Here is a 15,750-nt window from a genome sequence, read left to right as displayed (position 1 = left end):
CTGCTTATAAAAGCACCAGAGCCCAGCTTTAAGGGACCTCCAGGGTTGTCCAGTCCACACCCTCCACCATGCTCACCTTCCTTCTTCATCATTCCCGCCAAGTGCTCCTCCACCTTCTGCTTGGAAACCCCCAGCGATGGGGAGCTCACTCCTTCCCGAGATCACCCCTTTCATTCTCAGTGAGAATATCCTTCCTTATATCCAATAGAAATCAGCTCCCTATAAGTGCTGTTTGTTGAGTTTAACTCTGTTCTCTGCTGCACACAGGACACATCTGGTGCACAGGTTTTATAAACCATTGGAATCTTCCTCACTAGGCTAAACGTCCCCATTTTCATGAGTCACCCGCCCCCCCCCCCGCAACACACACACACTCAGTGGGCTTTTGGGTCTTCTTACCATGAAGGTTACTCACTGGGCAAATTCTAGTTTGCCTTTATCCTTACAGGGTTATCATTCCTCTATACCTTCTGTGGTTCAGTCATTTATTTTCAGGGCGACTCTTTCAGTTCCAACTTTCTAAGACAATGCTAATAAGAGTATCTTGTATGTTGCATATGTTGAGGGTGTCCTGGGGGGCAGGCTCTGTGCTGCGCACCTTATATACATCATCTCTGATCTTCCCAGCAACTCTGCAGGATATGCGTGTTATCAGTCTCAGTTTTTGCAGAAGAGAAAACAGCTCAGAGAAGCTGAAGGCAAGCAGCTTTCTCAGGGCCGCCAAGTGAGCACTTTCGGAAGCAGGATTTGAATGCAGGTCTCTGACTTTAAAGCCCACAGTCCCTCCAGTACACCGTGTTGCTTCCAGTGCTAAAATGCTTTCCTCTTTATGGTTTATGGATAGGGAACTTGGGCGTTTTTTCCCCTACATGAAAACGTTTGCTGAATGGTCATATACATATGTATATAGGAAAAAGATTGGGTGGAAGTATAACAAAATTGTAAACACTGGTTGTCCCTGAAAGAGATCATCTCTACTTTCTTATCCTTATTGAAAAATACTACAAACAGAGAGAAAAGTGCATAGAAGTTAAATGCACAGCTTAATGAGTCATAATAGGCAGGTAACCTCAGCCAAGAACTAAAGCATCACCAGCCTCCAGAAGACTTTGATGGTCCCCTCCCAATCATAAACCTTCAAAACTCTTCACAGTTTGCTCCCTACTTACTTTCACGCCTCCATGTCTTAGCTCTTGCTTTTCTCTCCCCCTGGAATGTTATCCCCTGCCCCTACCCCTTCTCTGCCTAGAGAAATCCTCCTCTTCCTTCTGGATTCGGTTGAAGCCTCTCTTTCTCCTAGTGGTTCTAGAGCCAGCTTGAACCAGCACGCTGGAGCTGACTGTACACATCCCTTCTCAATTCCACTTGAGTGATGGCACGCTGGTACCTTGAAGTCACTCCTAGTGAGAGTATTTACACTATGGAAATTGGCAAACACTACAAATCCAACCTTTTTGTTTGTTTGTTTGTCTGTTTGTTTTTTCCAAGAGCCAGCATATCACTGCCTTCTCCCTTCAGCCTGCCACAGGGCCTCTAAGCCTCCCCCCAAGAGAGTTAGGTGCTCCTTCCCTGTGTTCTCCTAGCACCTCAGCTTCCCTGTGAGGTTCTCAGAAGACACTGCAGTGTCCGAGTCATGTCCATATCCTATTACCCGGCTCAGAGCTTGGCCCTGCCGTGGCACTTTATAAGCAGGGCTGCCCTGGATATTTGTATATGTTGTTCACTGCCCAATGAGGAGGCAGGGGGCAAAATCCAACCCATACTCTACTCTCCAAAACTTGGTATGGTCCTTCATTCACCCAGAGAAGGCACTTTTCTCTAATTCATATGAAGAGGCCACATCAGGCCTGCAGCAGCCCTGTCATGAGAGTTTGCTTCCATTTCGCATATGCCAGTGGCCTGCGGTTGCATCACCCATTCCCAGCCCCCATCACTTCCACCCTTTCTTCCATTGCTGACCCTGCTTTATCTCAGGCAGATCAGATGGAACAAAGGCATGTAGCAGGCTTGGCAGCAGCCCTGAGCCAGGCCCTGGGATTGGCCACTCATGTGACTCCAGGCCTACCCAGGCAGGGAGTCACTATCTACCCAGTGTCAGCTGAAACCTGAGCCCTGGGGCAGAACGTTGGCGAAAGGTGACCCAGCGCACTGGCCTCAGGTCATTGCAGCGGCAGCTTACAGGGAGTGAGCTGCCCACTACTCCTCTCAGTGCTGTCTCCCCAGAGCCAGTGCTGACCATCACCCTCACCCTGGCTAAACACCCTGTGCGAGGACATTCACTTCCCTGAGCCTGTTTCCTCGTTTGTAAAATGGGAATAGTAAGAATCTCTACTTCTAAGGAGATAAGAGATGCAAACTATGAAGTTGTTCACTTTTATAATTACTCAGAAGGTGACTTAGGGAGTTTACACGTTATTCTAAGAGTTAAGGTACTGAGCAGGTACCATATATCCATTATCTCATGTAATGCTTGCCAAGACTCTTTGTGAGTAGGTGTCACAACCCATCCCATTATTGTAGATGAGGAAACTGAGGCCCAGGCAGGCTCTGTACCCTGCCCGAGGTCACACAGTAAGTAACAGAGGCAAGATTCAAACCCACGTCTTTGTGACTCTAAAGTCCATGAACTGTGCCTGTGTGGGCTCTTGAATCCTACTGTAGTTGTGTGTGGGTCTTGGATTTTCTCAGCTATCCCTTTCCCTTGGTGCCAGGCCAGAGCACTGGTCACCACCTGCCCCCACCCCATCCCAGGAGCATCTTTCTTCAGTTCATCTCAGTGTTTGATAAGTGCCTGCTGTACCCCAGGGCTGTGCTGGGCTCTGTGTGTGAATGAGGCTCTGGCTCTGCCCTCTAGGGATTCCACACTGGATAAGAAGACGGACAAGTGTATAGCTGACCATCCAACCGGGTGCCCCAGTAAGCCACAGACAGTGGACCACTGGGGGGAGAAATCTCAGTCAGGAGCAGGTATCAGGGAGGGCTTCTTGGAAGAGGTGGAATTTGAGATTAAACCCATAGGGTGGACAGTATCTCAGAGGGTGGCCACGGCCTCAGGTGCAGGGAACCACACAAACAAAGAGAAGGAGAGGGGGAAGCCATGGAGCCCATCCAAACTAAACTAGATTAATGGGACCGCCAGAGGAAAGCGAAAAAAGGACTTAGGAGCCCAAAGGGCTCTGAATGGGTGGTTTGAGGGGAAGTGGTCTGTGGGCTGTTATCAGCACCAGTCAGAGTCATGCTCTGCGAAGATGGTTCTTGGCTGGATAGGAGAGGATTGGGGGTGGGGCGAGGCCATCGGGGCCCAGGAGACCAGAGGGGGCTCTGACCACCCAGATGTGGGAGGCCTGTGGAGAGGTGCTCCTGGGAGCCTGGAGTCTAGAGACTGGACTGGGGCCTGGTGGGGGAGGGGTGGGCTGAGGGAAGTCTGGGGAGGGGCCTCTGCTGGCCCGGGCTAGGGGACGCCACCTGCATCTCTCACAGTGTGCCGGGAGGCCTGGGCTCTGGGCGGCGTGGCAAAGAGGAGGTGGATTTATTCCTCGTTCTTGGTTAGTCACCAGGGTCTCCGGAGGCCGCAGCTTTCTCCTCAGCCCCTGCACCTGCAACCTGTGTCAGAGTCTCTGTCCTCCTTTCTCCTTATACGGCCAAAGAAAGGGACTTGGGGCATTCTGCCCGGCGTGACATGGAGCCTCGTAGGCTGGCTCGAGACACAAATGCAGGAATAGGATTCTGGGGCAGTTTATTTACTCAGCCAGGCTCTCTTTACCTCCAGGCCGTGTTCTCTTGCCGCCTGGAGTTGCCCTGGGATGGCAGTGAGGCTGGGGTGGGAGGTGGCGGCTGACCACAGCCCAGGGTGCTGAGACACACCTAGTCCAGCCCTCCTTTTACCCCTGGGTGGGGGGAACTGAGGGTCAGAGAAGGGACAGGCTGGGCCAAGGTCATGGATCAAGTTAGTGTCAGAGCTGGACTGGAACTGAGGAGCCCAGCTTCCAGAGAGGCTGCATTTATGGATGGACAGGAGAGGCCCTCCCGGCGCCCAGGAAGCAGGCAGCACACATGGGATGCCTGCAGGCCCCGTACATCCCTGGCCAGCCCTATGCCAACGGTGGGGCGGCTCTCCGCCCGTCTTGATTCACCCTCCTTCCCCCGACCCCCCAGCTCCCTCCAGCAGGCCCTTCCCAGGACCCGCAGGGCGTGGGGCACTCTCCCTGCCCCTCAGCACAGATGAGGCCTGAAAACAGGACCCCAGCCCCAGTGAAGACACGGGCAATGTGTGGGGGCTGTTCGCCAGATTTCTCACTTTTCATTCCAATATTTGACAGTGAGAATGTGCTTCATATTTTGAAAAGGCGCTAAAGGAAGTGGATTGGGGTCTCAGACAGTCTCTATATCATCCGCCAGGCCAAGCTGGCCAGAGCCCAGGGCTGTGCTGGCTCCTTCAAGGACAGGCCCGAGCTCTTCCCAGCCCTTTCAGGAGCCTTGCTGGATAGACTGGTGGAATCTTGCCATCCTCCCTCTGCCTGCCCTAGTCAGCGGTCCAAGCCCCATCTGAACCCATACAAGCTCCAGTGAACTTGTAATACCTGGGAGGAGTTCTCTGTCAAGAGTCTCAGCTGCGGTTCCATGCTTGTCCATTTGGGTGTTGGGCTGATGTGTCTTCTCAACCTTCCCAGGTTGCTGTGCATTGATCCTGTTCCTATTTTTTCCAATCAATTCAATTCCTTGCCCTTGCGCTAGAGATACAGGGTACCGTGTGCTCTCCAAGGGCTCACAGTCTAGGGTAGCATCATCCAACAGAACTTCCTCTGTTGATAGAAATGTTCTGTATCTGCACTGACCAATATGGTAGCCACTAGCCAGTGGCTCTTGCACACTTGAAATGTGCCTAATGCAACTGAGGACCTGAATTTTAAATTTTATTTAATTTTTAAATGAAGTATAGTTGCTTTGCAACATTATATTAGTTTCAGGTGTACAACATAGTGATTCAGTATTTTTTTTCTAGATTGGATTTTATTTCTATATATTCTATAATAATACAGTTGAAAATCTTGCCCACTTTCACACTCAATAACTTTAACAATCAGTTCTTCTTAAAATTTTGGCCTAGGAGAACATCTGTATATCCAAACAGATGGGTTTGTGTGTGTGTGTGTGTGTGTGTGTTTATAACAAAGATAAATATGTATAACCTATTGTTCCCTGTTTGCCTTGAAAGAGAGTAGCCCAAGGGCAAACTCCATTTTTGTTTCTTGCAGACATCCTACGGTGTGGTGCCTTAAAGTACACTGCCTGTACGCTGCTATATTTAAAATAGATAAGGAACAAGGACCTACTGTATAGCACAGGGAACTCCACTCAACACTCTGTAATAACCTAAATGGGAAAAGAATTTGAAAAAGAATAGATACACTCACATGTATAAGTGAACCACCCCGATGCACACCTGAAACCAACACAACATTTTTAATCAACTACACTCCAGTTTAATATGATTCAGTATTTTTATAGATTATACTCCATTATAAGTTATCACAAGATAATGGCTATAATTCCCTGTGCTATACAATATATCCTTGTTGCTTATCTGTTTTATACATAGTAGTTTTTACCTCTTAATCGCCTATTCCTATCTTACCCCTCCCCACTTCCCTCTCCCCTCTGATAACCACTAGTTTGTTTTCTATATCTGTGCGTCTGTTTCTGTTTTGCTATATATATTCATTTGTATTATTTTTTAGATTCCACATAAATTTTATTTAATTTTAATTACTTAAATTTAAAGTTTAAAAAACCCAAACAATCTGATTAAAAAATGGGCAGAGGATCTGAATAAGAAGACATACAGATGACTAACAGGTACATAAAAAGTTGCTCAACATCACTAATCATCAGGGAAATGCAAATCAAACCACAATGAGCTATCACCTCACACAGTCAGAATGGCTATTATCAAAAGGTAACAATTAACAAGTGTTGGCAAGGATGTGGAGAAAAGGGAACCTTGTGCACCATTGGTGGGAATGTAAATTTGTACAGTCACTATGGAAAACAGTATGGCTATTCCTGAAAAAATTAAACATAGAACTACCATATGATCCAGCAATTTCATTTCTGGGTATTTATTGGAAGGAAATGAAAACACTAATTCAAAAAGATATATGTATCCCCATTTCATTGCAGCATTATTTATAATAGCCAAGACATAGAAACAACCTAAGTGTCCATTGATGGATGAATGGATAAAGCAAATGTGGTATATACAATGGAATATTATTTAGCCATAAAAAATGAAATCTTGCCATTTGTGACAACATGGATGGACCTAGAGGGTATTATGTGATGTAAAATAAGTCAGACAGAGAAAAACAGATACCATATGATCTCAGTTATATGTGGAATCTAAGAAAAAACAAAAGGCAAAACCAACCAAGCTCATAGATACAGAGAACAGATTGGTGGCTGCCAGAGGTGGGGGTAAGGAGTGGGTGAAATGGGTGAGGGAGGTCAAAAGGTACAAACTTCCAGTAATACATAAGGCATGGGGGTGTAATGTACAGCATGCTGACTATAGTTAATAATGCCTATATTGCATATTTGAAAGCTACCAAGACAGTAATCTTAAAAGTCCTCATTGTAAGAAAAAACCCACTTTTTTGTATTGATAACTATATATGGGGATGGATGTTAACTAGACTTATTGTGGTGATCATTTCATGATGTATACAAATATCGAATCATTATATTGTATACCTGAAACTAATGTTATGTCAGTTAAAAAAGATTTAAAGTTAAAGAGCCACATGCAGCTGGTGGCTGCTGTACTGAACAACACAAGTCTAGTTGGAGAGACAGTGTGGAGGCAGGTGACGCAGTAATGCAGATGGACTGGGCCGGGAGTAGAGAGGGACATACGGTGGGCCACTTGAGTGTCCAGTGGGGAAGGATGGTGTCCAGTGGGGAAGGATGGTTTCCAGGGGTAAGGATCCGGAAAGGTCTCGTGGGGAAGGGGGCATTTGTGATGGGTATTAAAGCACTAAGGATACACCAACAGGTGGGTACGGGAGGGTAGGGGCATTCCACATGGAGGCAGGAGGGCACATGAACATTTAGAAATAGACCTCTGCCTGCACGAGGTACCAGGTACCAGACTCCCCATCCCTGGGGTAACCAGGCTGAGTAAAGACTGAGAGAGGAAATAAAGGCAAGGACTAAACTGTAGCACTTGGAGTGCCAGGCTGAAGAGGAGGCGGGGCTTATCCTCTTGGGTTATTGAATGAATTGAGACCCTGCAAGTTGTGCACAAGGCATTGGGAACACAGTAAGCTCTCAGTAAATGACAGCAGTGGGAAGGGATTGGAGGTGGTTATGTGTTTCTGTTTGCTGCTTCTTTAGATCAATTTGGCAGTCTTGCCATCTTAGCAATATTAAGTCTTCTGATCCGTGAATACGGGATGTTTTTATGTTTATTCAGGTCTTCCTTAATGTACAATGCTGTGGTATAGTTTTCAGCGTGCAAGTCTTTACTTCTTTTATTAAATTTATTCCTAAATATTTTTATGTTATTGTAAATGGAATTCTTGTCTTAATTTTATTTTTGGATTGCTCATGGCTAGTGTATAGAAACACAGCTGGGTTTTGTATATCGATCTTACACCCTGCAAGCTTGCTGAACTCGTTTATTAGCGCTAATAGTTTTTTGTGGATTCCTTAGGATTTTCTAGATACAGTATTGTGTCATCTGCAAATAGGAATAGTTTTGCTTCTTCCTTTCCAATATGGTGACTTTTCTTTCTTTTTCTTACATAATTGACATCCAAGACGATTTCCTTGTCTCATTCCTGCTCTGAGGGGGAATGTCTTTAATCATTAAATATGATGTTAGCTTGCCTTCTCTGTCTTTTCAAACCTCTTTAAGATTATATTTACTTTTTAATATCTTATTGTACATAAAACTCAAACAATACAGTAAGATACAACAGAACGCAAACAAAACAGGAAGACACAAAGAAGAAAACAAAAACTCCCCCAAATTCCACCGCCACCAGTATGCTCCCAGGCCTTTCAGTGCATATGTATGTATATGGGAAATAGAGGTAACTTTACATAAATATGACCTGTTTTGTCACTAGGCTTTGTCTACTCAATATTGTGTCATGGCATATTTTCCAGCCTGGAACTGACAATTCGCACCGTCGTTGTACAGCTGCCCATGTTCTATTATAAAGCTGAACCATCATTTATTTGAGCAACCCCCCTCTTGATGAATGTTTGTTTCCCTTTTATCCCCACTTTTATAAATGAGACTGATGAGTATCCTCATCATATCCTTCCCAACACTGTGTATTATCGTGTTTTCCTTTCCTGTCCTTTTCATCTTTGTCAGATGATCACTATAGATTTGGGGGTAGGGAACTAGCATGATCAGAGTGAGGCTTTAGGAGGCTAACTCTGGCAGTCCCAACTTACTATGGGACCTTAGGCAAATCCTCTTCCCTCTCTGGGCCTGTTTCTTTATTTGTAAATTGCTAAAGGACTGGCTAGCGAACCTGGCTGTGTATTGAAATCACCTGGGGAGTTTTGAAAACCACAGACACCTGAGTATCATTGCAGCCAGTGATTCTGATTTAATTAGTATGCGGGATAGCCTGGGCTGTAGGATTTTTAAATCTCCCTGAGACTAGATGATGTGAAGGTCCTTCCTGCTGAAATATTCTAGGAAGGCTGCTGTGAAGCAGTAGAAAGATCTGTTCTTGGTGTCCAGCAGCCCTGGGTTTGAATCTCAGCTCATTTCGCTCCTGGCTAGCTCCTGTCTTTTCAAACCTCTTTAAGATTATATTTACTTTTTAATATGGCTGTGTGACCTTTCAACTTCTCCAAACTTCCATTGCCCGCCCCCACCCCCCACCCCACCCCCACCCCCCCCACCCCCCCACCCCCCCCCCTCTTGGAGTGGGCGGGGACAGGGAGGTATTAAAATTCCCCACCCACCACTCAGGGGTTTCTGCAGGTAGAGAAGGTTTAGGTCCTGCACAAACGAATGAGAGGTGACTGTGTTTCTTTTCTTGATCAAAGAGCCAGCCCCTGGCAACAAGGGTGGAAATGGAGATCGTGAGCATGTTGGAAAAAAATGCAACACTTCTCAAATTCGGCTACCACTTCACTCAGCAGGGGCCCCGGCTGCGGGCGTCCAACGCGATGATGAACAACAACGACCTTGGTGAGTGGACATATGCACCCTACCCGCCGCCTGTCATTCCTTCCACCTGTCATGGGGGGTATGGCAGGGAAAACTCCACTGCCGCCTTCCCCAAGGGAGTCCTCTTTTGGGGCCTGACTCCCAGTTTTCATGCTGATCCCGTTCCCTTGTTTTAGGTGTTTGCGCCTTGCCTCCCCCCTAGACCCTTGCCTAGACACGAGCGCCCTGCCTGCAGGCGCCGAGGCCAGGCCCTCCTCCCTGCAGGTAGCTCAGCTGAGCACAGGGCTGGACCCAGAGTGCACCCTCAGCGTGTTAGCCGGGTGAAATGAAACGAGGGAGGCACAAAGCCAGCACGGAGTCTCCTCCTCTTCTGAATACCCTTTTTGGAGCCCAGAGTCCTCTTCAGATTATATAGTGTGGCCCAAGCCCCAGATCCCAAGGCCACCAAACAGCCCTACTACCCACACTGCAAACCCAGGGGACTTCACGTTGCTTTTAACGTAAAGGTTGAAAATGCTGACTTTATAGTAAAGTAAAACAGGTTACACTTAATCTCAGTTAAAGACATAGTTTGCATTTTTTTCTTAAAAAAAAAAAGAAAATGTCACAATCTTTCTTAGGAGCAAACACCAAAAAGAAATACTAGTCAGTTGAACAAAAGGGAGACCAATCACCGACTTACTTCCAGATACTAAGTGTTCTCAAGCTCTATGCCTAGTTATTTCTCATGTGTATTCCTGCTGGCTGCTTAAAGAACTTGATAGAGTGTCCAAAGAGGAGTATGTCTGATAAGGCTATAGGAAAATAAGAGAAAAAAAACAAGGAGTAGGTCTGTTAACTTAATTGATCATTATATTCAGCTGTGAGTTTCCTGGAATCAAGGCAGGAGGAAGACAAACCAAGTTACATTATTCTTGTCAGAAGAGAAGGAAGCATAATGAGTTTTTTAAAAAGAAGAAAGCTTCTTTCTGGGATTGAATTGTGAAATAACTATATTTCTAAAGGACGATGCCTTCAGTGAGTTTTTCATCAAATTCAAACCTGCTCTAAATATGTTGCTTTTTTTTTTGTTTCTAACACTCAGTAAAATGCAAGGAGCTTAGTACTAAAGCATATCTCAGAGTTCAGGTATGTCCCTTCCTGTGATGAATCTGAAGCTAGGTTAACACATGGAAGGCCTAGAAGAATGGGGATGAGTATGTAAGTGTGTATGCACGAGGCAGGTACTCACAGAACCTATGCATAGATAACCACAGAGCTACTCAATTCAACAAACATTTGTCGAAGTCCTATAGGGCACTGGCTGTTGAAGGTATAGGTTCCTGTTCTTAAGAGGCTATTTATTCATTGCTTTCTCCAGCTGCTACTTTTTTCTAGAGCTGCAGATCTAGAAAAGTCCATCAAACAAACAAAAACAACAAAAAAACCCACACCAGGTCAGGTGTCCTGGTTTATCTGAAGTGTCCTTATTTGAAATAAAAGAGAGCAAACACAAACAACTAAGAATTAGAATTATCATGGTGTTACAGAGGTGATAGCTACATTGAATTGTTGAGGAAGGCCTGCGACCTGGACTCTGTTGGCCCGGCTGTGATCTGGCTGCAGAACCAGCACTTAAAAGCCTTGAGTTCTATTCTGATATTCAGTAATCTCACTTTTTTTTTTTCTCTCTCAGCTTAGATTAAGCTTCTTACGTGTCCCGCGGTGCCTATCTCAAGGCTAATCCAGCTTTGGTCTTCTAGTGGCAAGATGGCTTGGAGGACTTCTTTCTAGGGACAGAAGTTTCTGGATGACTAGAGTCAGGGGTGCTGTAGGGGGGACCCCAGGGTCAGCTGGAGGCTAGAAGAAATGGCCCTTGAGGACTCTCTGTCCTGAGAGTCTATGATTCCAAAATCCAGGCCCAAGTCCTATCACCAGGGACTTGCTGAGGTTATGGCAGGAGCCCAGCATGCCAGAGCTGGACGGGACCTCAGGCTCCTCCCTCCAGTTCTCCTCTGGAGAAACTGAGGCCCGGGAGGGACTGCCCTTCTAGACAGTGGCTCAGTCAAGACACGCCCGTTGTTAGTTACAGTGAGCCCTTTGGGAGCATCTTTGTGTGCCCAGGACTGTGTGAGGTGACATAAGGGGTAGCAGAAAGCTAGTGCCCTGTAAAGGACCTTTACAACCTTTTATGGGAGAAAGTCATGCCCCCAAATTCAAGAAGGCCTACAAACTGTATCCGAACAAAGTGAGCAAATGATTTGTGAGGACAGAGGCTGGTTAATCCAAGCATCCTGGTGGGTGTGGGCATGAGTCAGCCTTTCAAGGAAGAGATAGGTTGTGTGGGAGGTCAGGAGGCCTTTGGTGTAGGCAAAGGCAAGGTGGTAGGACTCAGTATGCAGGATAGGAGAGACAGAAAGTTCCGAAAGGATTGAGGAACTATTACTGGGAGTTACACCTGGACGGAAAAACAGGAGCTCCCAGAGGAGGGAGGGAAGGACATGCCAAGCAGAGGGAACAACATGGGCCAAGGCAGGATGATGAACAGGTATATGGGGTGTTCACGGGAAGGGGGCTGGGTAGGTGTGGGAGGCTGTGAGCCAAAGGCCTTTAATGCCAAGCGCAGGAGTTTGGTGAGGAAAGCAGGTGGGAAGTGGGACCGTGGCAGTTTTCTGGGCAGGAATGACAGGTGATTAAAATGGGCCTCCGAGTTACCCCATGGAACTGTGCAGCTATTCCCTTGAGGTTTCCCACAGAAGGAATTAGAGCAGAATCATCTAGGTGACTGTACACAACAGACTGCTAGTCGGTGAAGTAGGACATCTATAGCTTTAAAAGCAGATTTGCGCCCATCCACCAGTTTCTGTGAAAGAAACGCTTCTGATTCTGATGGTGCACCGGTGTCCTCCTGCAAAAGAGAAATCCCAACTCTCTTTCCAACACAGTATTTTCATCCTGCTCTTGATGCTCTGATGAAGCAGACAGGCTTCCATGTTTCTCAGCTGAATATGTTGGTCATAAAAGCCTCCTGCCGGCCCCGGTCCAGCCACCGTGGTTGTTACTGTGTCTGCTTCTGCAGCTTGGCAGCAGCGGGCAAGCTCCGTGCGGACAAGAGCGGGCCTCTCGGATTTCCTTCTCACTCCAGCCTACCTCCGTGCTGGCTCCTGGCCCATTGCCGGCTCTGCGGGACCTGGGCTTTGTTTACCTGCGAGGCAGGTGGGCTCTTCCTTGGGAGACATTCAGTCCCTAAGGCCATGGGTCAGCCCTGCCCAGGACCCATCCTGAATGGCATGTCTTTGGTCCTTCCCAGCCATTGCCCTGGGCTCTTAACAGAGTGTTCTATGGGAGAGAGTGGGGTGCCAGGGTGAGGGGGGTGTCAGGAAGGAGCCGAGGACCCCCATCTCTCTTTTCCCATGGTGACACCTCAGACGACTCCTATCTCCACACTATTTACAGCTGAGAGCCAGGCTGGCACTCAGGTCCTGTAAATCTGCCACTGAAGCTCTCTTCACTTAATGAAATCTGAATTGCAGCCTCCAGGTTAAGACAGTTGTGTGGTAGAGTAACATGTTTAAAAGCAGAAGACACCCCTTCCTGGGAAAGTCACTTTTTTACTATACTCTCAAGGAAGACCTTTCTAACAGGCACCCCAGACACAGCACATACACCCCAAATCAATTTCATCATCTTCCCCCAATTTCATCATCTTCCCCCCAAAACCATCTTGGGAAAGGGCACTACTTTCCTCGTGGCCATCCAAGCCAGAAACCTCTACCTCTATGCACTACCCCCAGCCAGCCAGCCACCTCCTCACCAGCCACCTTACCGTGCCCTTTGTCAAGCCCTCATCACATTTACCGGGCATCCTGAAACGTCCTCGGGCCCTGCAGCTCCTCTAGCTCCTCCAGGGTGGGCATCTCACGCAGCGCTCATCCCAAAGCTTGTCCCACCACTCTGCTTAGAACCTTTTCTGTGTTCCGACTGCTCTCAGGTTAAACTCCTTGACACGGCTTCTAAGTCCCTTAGTAACCGTAGCTGATACTTACACGGCACTTACTGCGTGCCAGGCCTGCTCTGAACACTTCAGTCTTACTAACTCCTGTAACGTTCCCAACAACCAGTTGAGGCAGGTGCTGTCGTCATCCCCATCCTACAGTAAGGAGACAGTAAGAGGCCTAGAGAAGTAGGTAAGGTTACCCGCTGTCCACGGACGGACGTGGGACTTGTCCCGGCAGTCTGGCCCCAGAACCTGTGCTCTCCACCTCCTCTCTGGGTGAGGCCCTGCCAGACTCATCTCTTGACACCCCAACAAGCCATCTTCTTGCCCTACTGGTACCAACTGGTCCAGGTAGCTGGAGTGCCTCCCAGTGACCCAGGCAAAAGCCTCCCTTTAGAGGACTGTTACTCCTAATGCTCCCCGTACTTTCCCACCGTCTATCCCATTATCGTTTCTCAGTGTACGACTTACCCGCCGTCCTTGGAAAATCTGACCACTTCGTTCATTGTGCCTCTCATACTTGATAGAGCTCTACCAGGGTACTTGTGATGTTTGATCAGACTTCTTGTAGGTATATCTCGGTCCCCTGTTAATCTTTATTTCTGGTACCTGTGCTTGGCACATCGTAGCACTCGGTCAATGCTGTTGAATATAAAATGCTCCCCAAAGACATGATGGAGGTGTAAAGCTTGGTGGGAAGTGTTGGAGGGAGCTCAAGCCTCGAATGGGGGTTGGTCCAGATGACTCGAGATTCCTTCCGGCTCTGACAATAAACGAGTCTCTGGCAGTTGCAATGATAAGCAACGTGGAGGAGTTCGCTTTAATGAATGTAAAAAGCAGGTTGATTTGAAGAAGGATATTGGGAGACCTGGCTTCTGCTCCCAGTTGCATCTCTTATTCACTGTGACTTGAAGCAAGTTACTTCCCTCTTGGCCTCAATTTCCTTGATTATTTAAATGGAAAGAAAAAAAGAAAACCTGAATAAGTGGGTGCCTTTCCCTTCTCCCCATCCAGTCCCTGCAAAAGCCAGTGGCAGGGGGACCCTGCACAGGTGCAGCCCAGTGTGCATACTGAGGGCAGGTAGGGGGAGACAGCGCGGGATCCTTTTCTGTACCTTGAGCCACGAGCTGGGGACTCAGGTTCCTGGCTCTGCCGCTTGCTCTCAGGGACCCTGGCTCCCTTCTCTTCTCCAGGGGAAAGGAGCTAGTCCTCCTTGTGAGAACCAGATGAGATGTGGGTATGTAAAGCCTACATAGACAGGGCCGGATTGTACTGAGGGAGGCGCTGGACCGAGGCTCCAGATGAGTCACAAGCCTTGGTTCCGTCTGGTACCAGCTTTATTATTTTGTTCCCTGCCATACTTTCCTCATGGTGACGACACTGACACTCCAGAATTGTTGGAGGGGCTCCAACGAGGGGTTGAGTGCAAAAGGGGTATAATGCTTGTTCAGCTAACGTGTCAAGCCTGTCATGTAAACCCTCTGGTCACTCTGGGCAAACTTCTGCTCTTTGGGCTTTGGTTTTTGTTCCCCCCCATCTTCCCCCAAGCTGTTGGACATTCTGATGGTCTCCAGAAATCTGGCCAGACACACTGTCTTCTCTCCAGGAGACTGCCCACTGATTTGCATTCATTGTTCTTTCAAGGCGGGTGGAGGGGAGGGGAGGAGCTCAGGCAAAGGCTAAACTCTAGGCCCCAGACTGGGCAGCCTGTGTGCCCCTGCGCCCCTCCACACCCGCGCCTAGCCTCAGTTCGGTTCTTGTTGCAGCCCGTAAGCGTCTATCTGAGGTCTGCCTGCTCAGCTCAGGAACTGGAAGACACCTAAGTATAGACAGACTTTTTTCCTCTCGCAATAGCTTCCTGTCTCTGCCACACCGGCAGCCCACTTGACTGCCACCTACCGGCTCCACAGTCGTTGACCAACCTTTCTCTTGTGGCTGATCTAGCTTGCTACTTGGTTTTCATCTGCAGACACTATAATTTGTTTCGAACCCTCTCCCTTTGCTATAACAAAGGGAGCCCTACCTGCCCCTCCAACCATCCCCGCCATCCTGTCCGCTAATGACCCCAGCCTGCAACCCCCTGGCTCCTGCTTTACATTTAACTACTTTGTTATGTGAACAGTGTTTGGGCTGATATTGTCTTGCCCCTGGGAAAATGTCAAGGTTGACCATAAGGGGACACAGATAATACAGGGTAACCTTCAGGGCAGACACTGTTGTTTACACAGGCAGGCCAAGAGCTTTGAGGAAGAGTTGGGGGAAATGTTTCCAGCAGGTTAAGATCTCATTAAGATCGACTGAACTTAAATCTTATCTGACCGGAGTGAGGATCTTCAGCCTCGGGGCCTCTGTACACAAAGGACAGCAGCGGAGTTGGATAAAGTGGGTTTTATACCTGTATGGCCAGCGATTTAGAAGTACTTTATGAACGAATCTACACCACTACAGACCCTCCTCTCAGTGAAGGCTCACAAGCTGTCCTTTATAAACACCAGACATCAGAGTTTGCTGAGCAAAGTTGTCAAGAAGCTTCCTGGCGCTCTCAGAGCCACGGTGGTGGTTCGGGTGCACAGGGACA

General features: G+C 47.8%; 1 protein-coding gene across 2 annotated transcripts in view; it reads left to right on the top strand.

The window, feature by feature from the left end:
- Positions 1-15,750, top strand: part of TMOD1 (tropomodulin 1) — an 80,554-nt gene that overhangs the window by 63,144 nt on the left and 1,660 nt on the right. The window contains exons 9-10 of one of the 2 annotated variants that reach the window (XM_032636057.1): positions 9,073-9,217; positions 9,461-9,595. In XM_032636057.1, coding sequence (XP_032491948.1) covers positions 9,073-9,217; positions 9,461-9,525 — 210 coding nt within the window. In that variant the 3' untranslated portion in view covers positions 9,526-9,595. Of the gene's footprint in view, positions 1-9,072; positions 9,218-9,460; positions 9,596-15,750 lie in introns of those variants that run through there. The other variant, XM_032636056.1, reaches the window with a different exon arrangement.

Source organism: Phocoena sinus, chromosome 6 (genome assembly GCF_008692025.1).
Source record: "Phocoena sinus isolate mPhoSin1 chromosome 6, mPhoSin1.pri, whole genome shotgun sequence".
Classification (NCBI taxonomy): domain Eukaryota; kingdom Metazoa; phylum Chordata; class Mammalia; order Artiodactyla; family Phocoenidae; genus Phocoena; species Phocoena sinus.
Note: the sequence above shows the minus strand (reverse complement) of the source record. Positions and strands in the feature narration are given on the sequence as shown.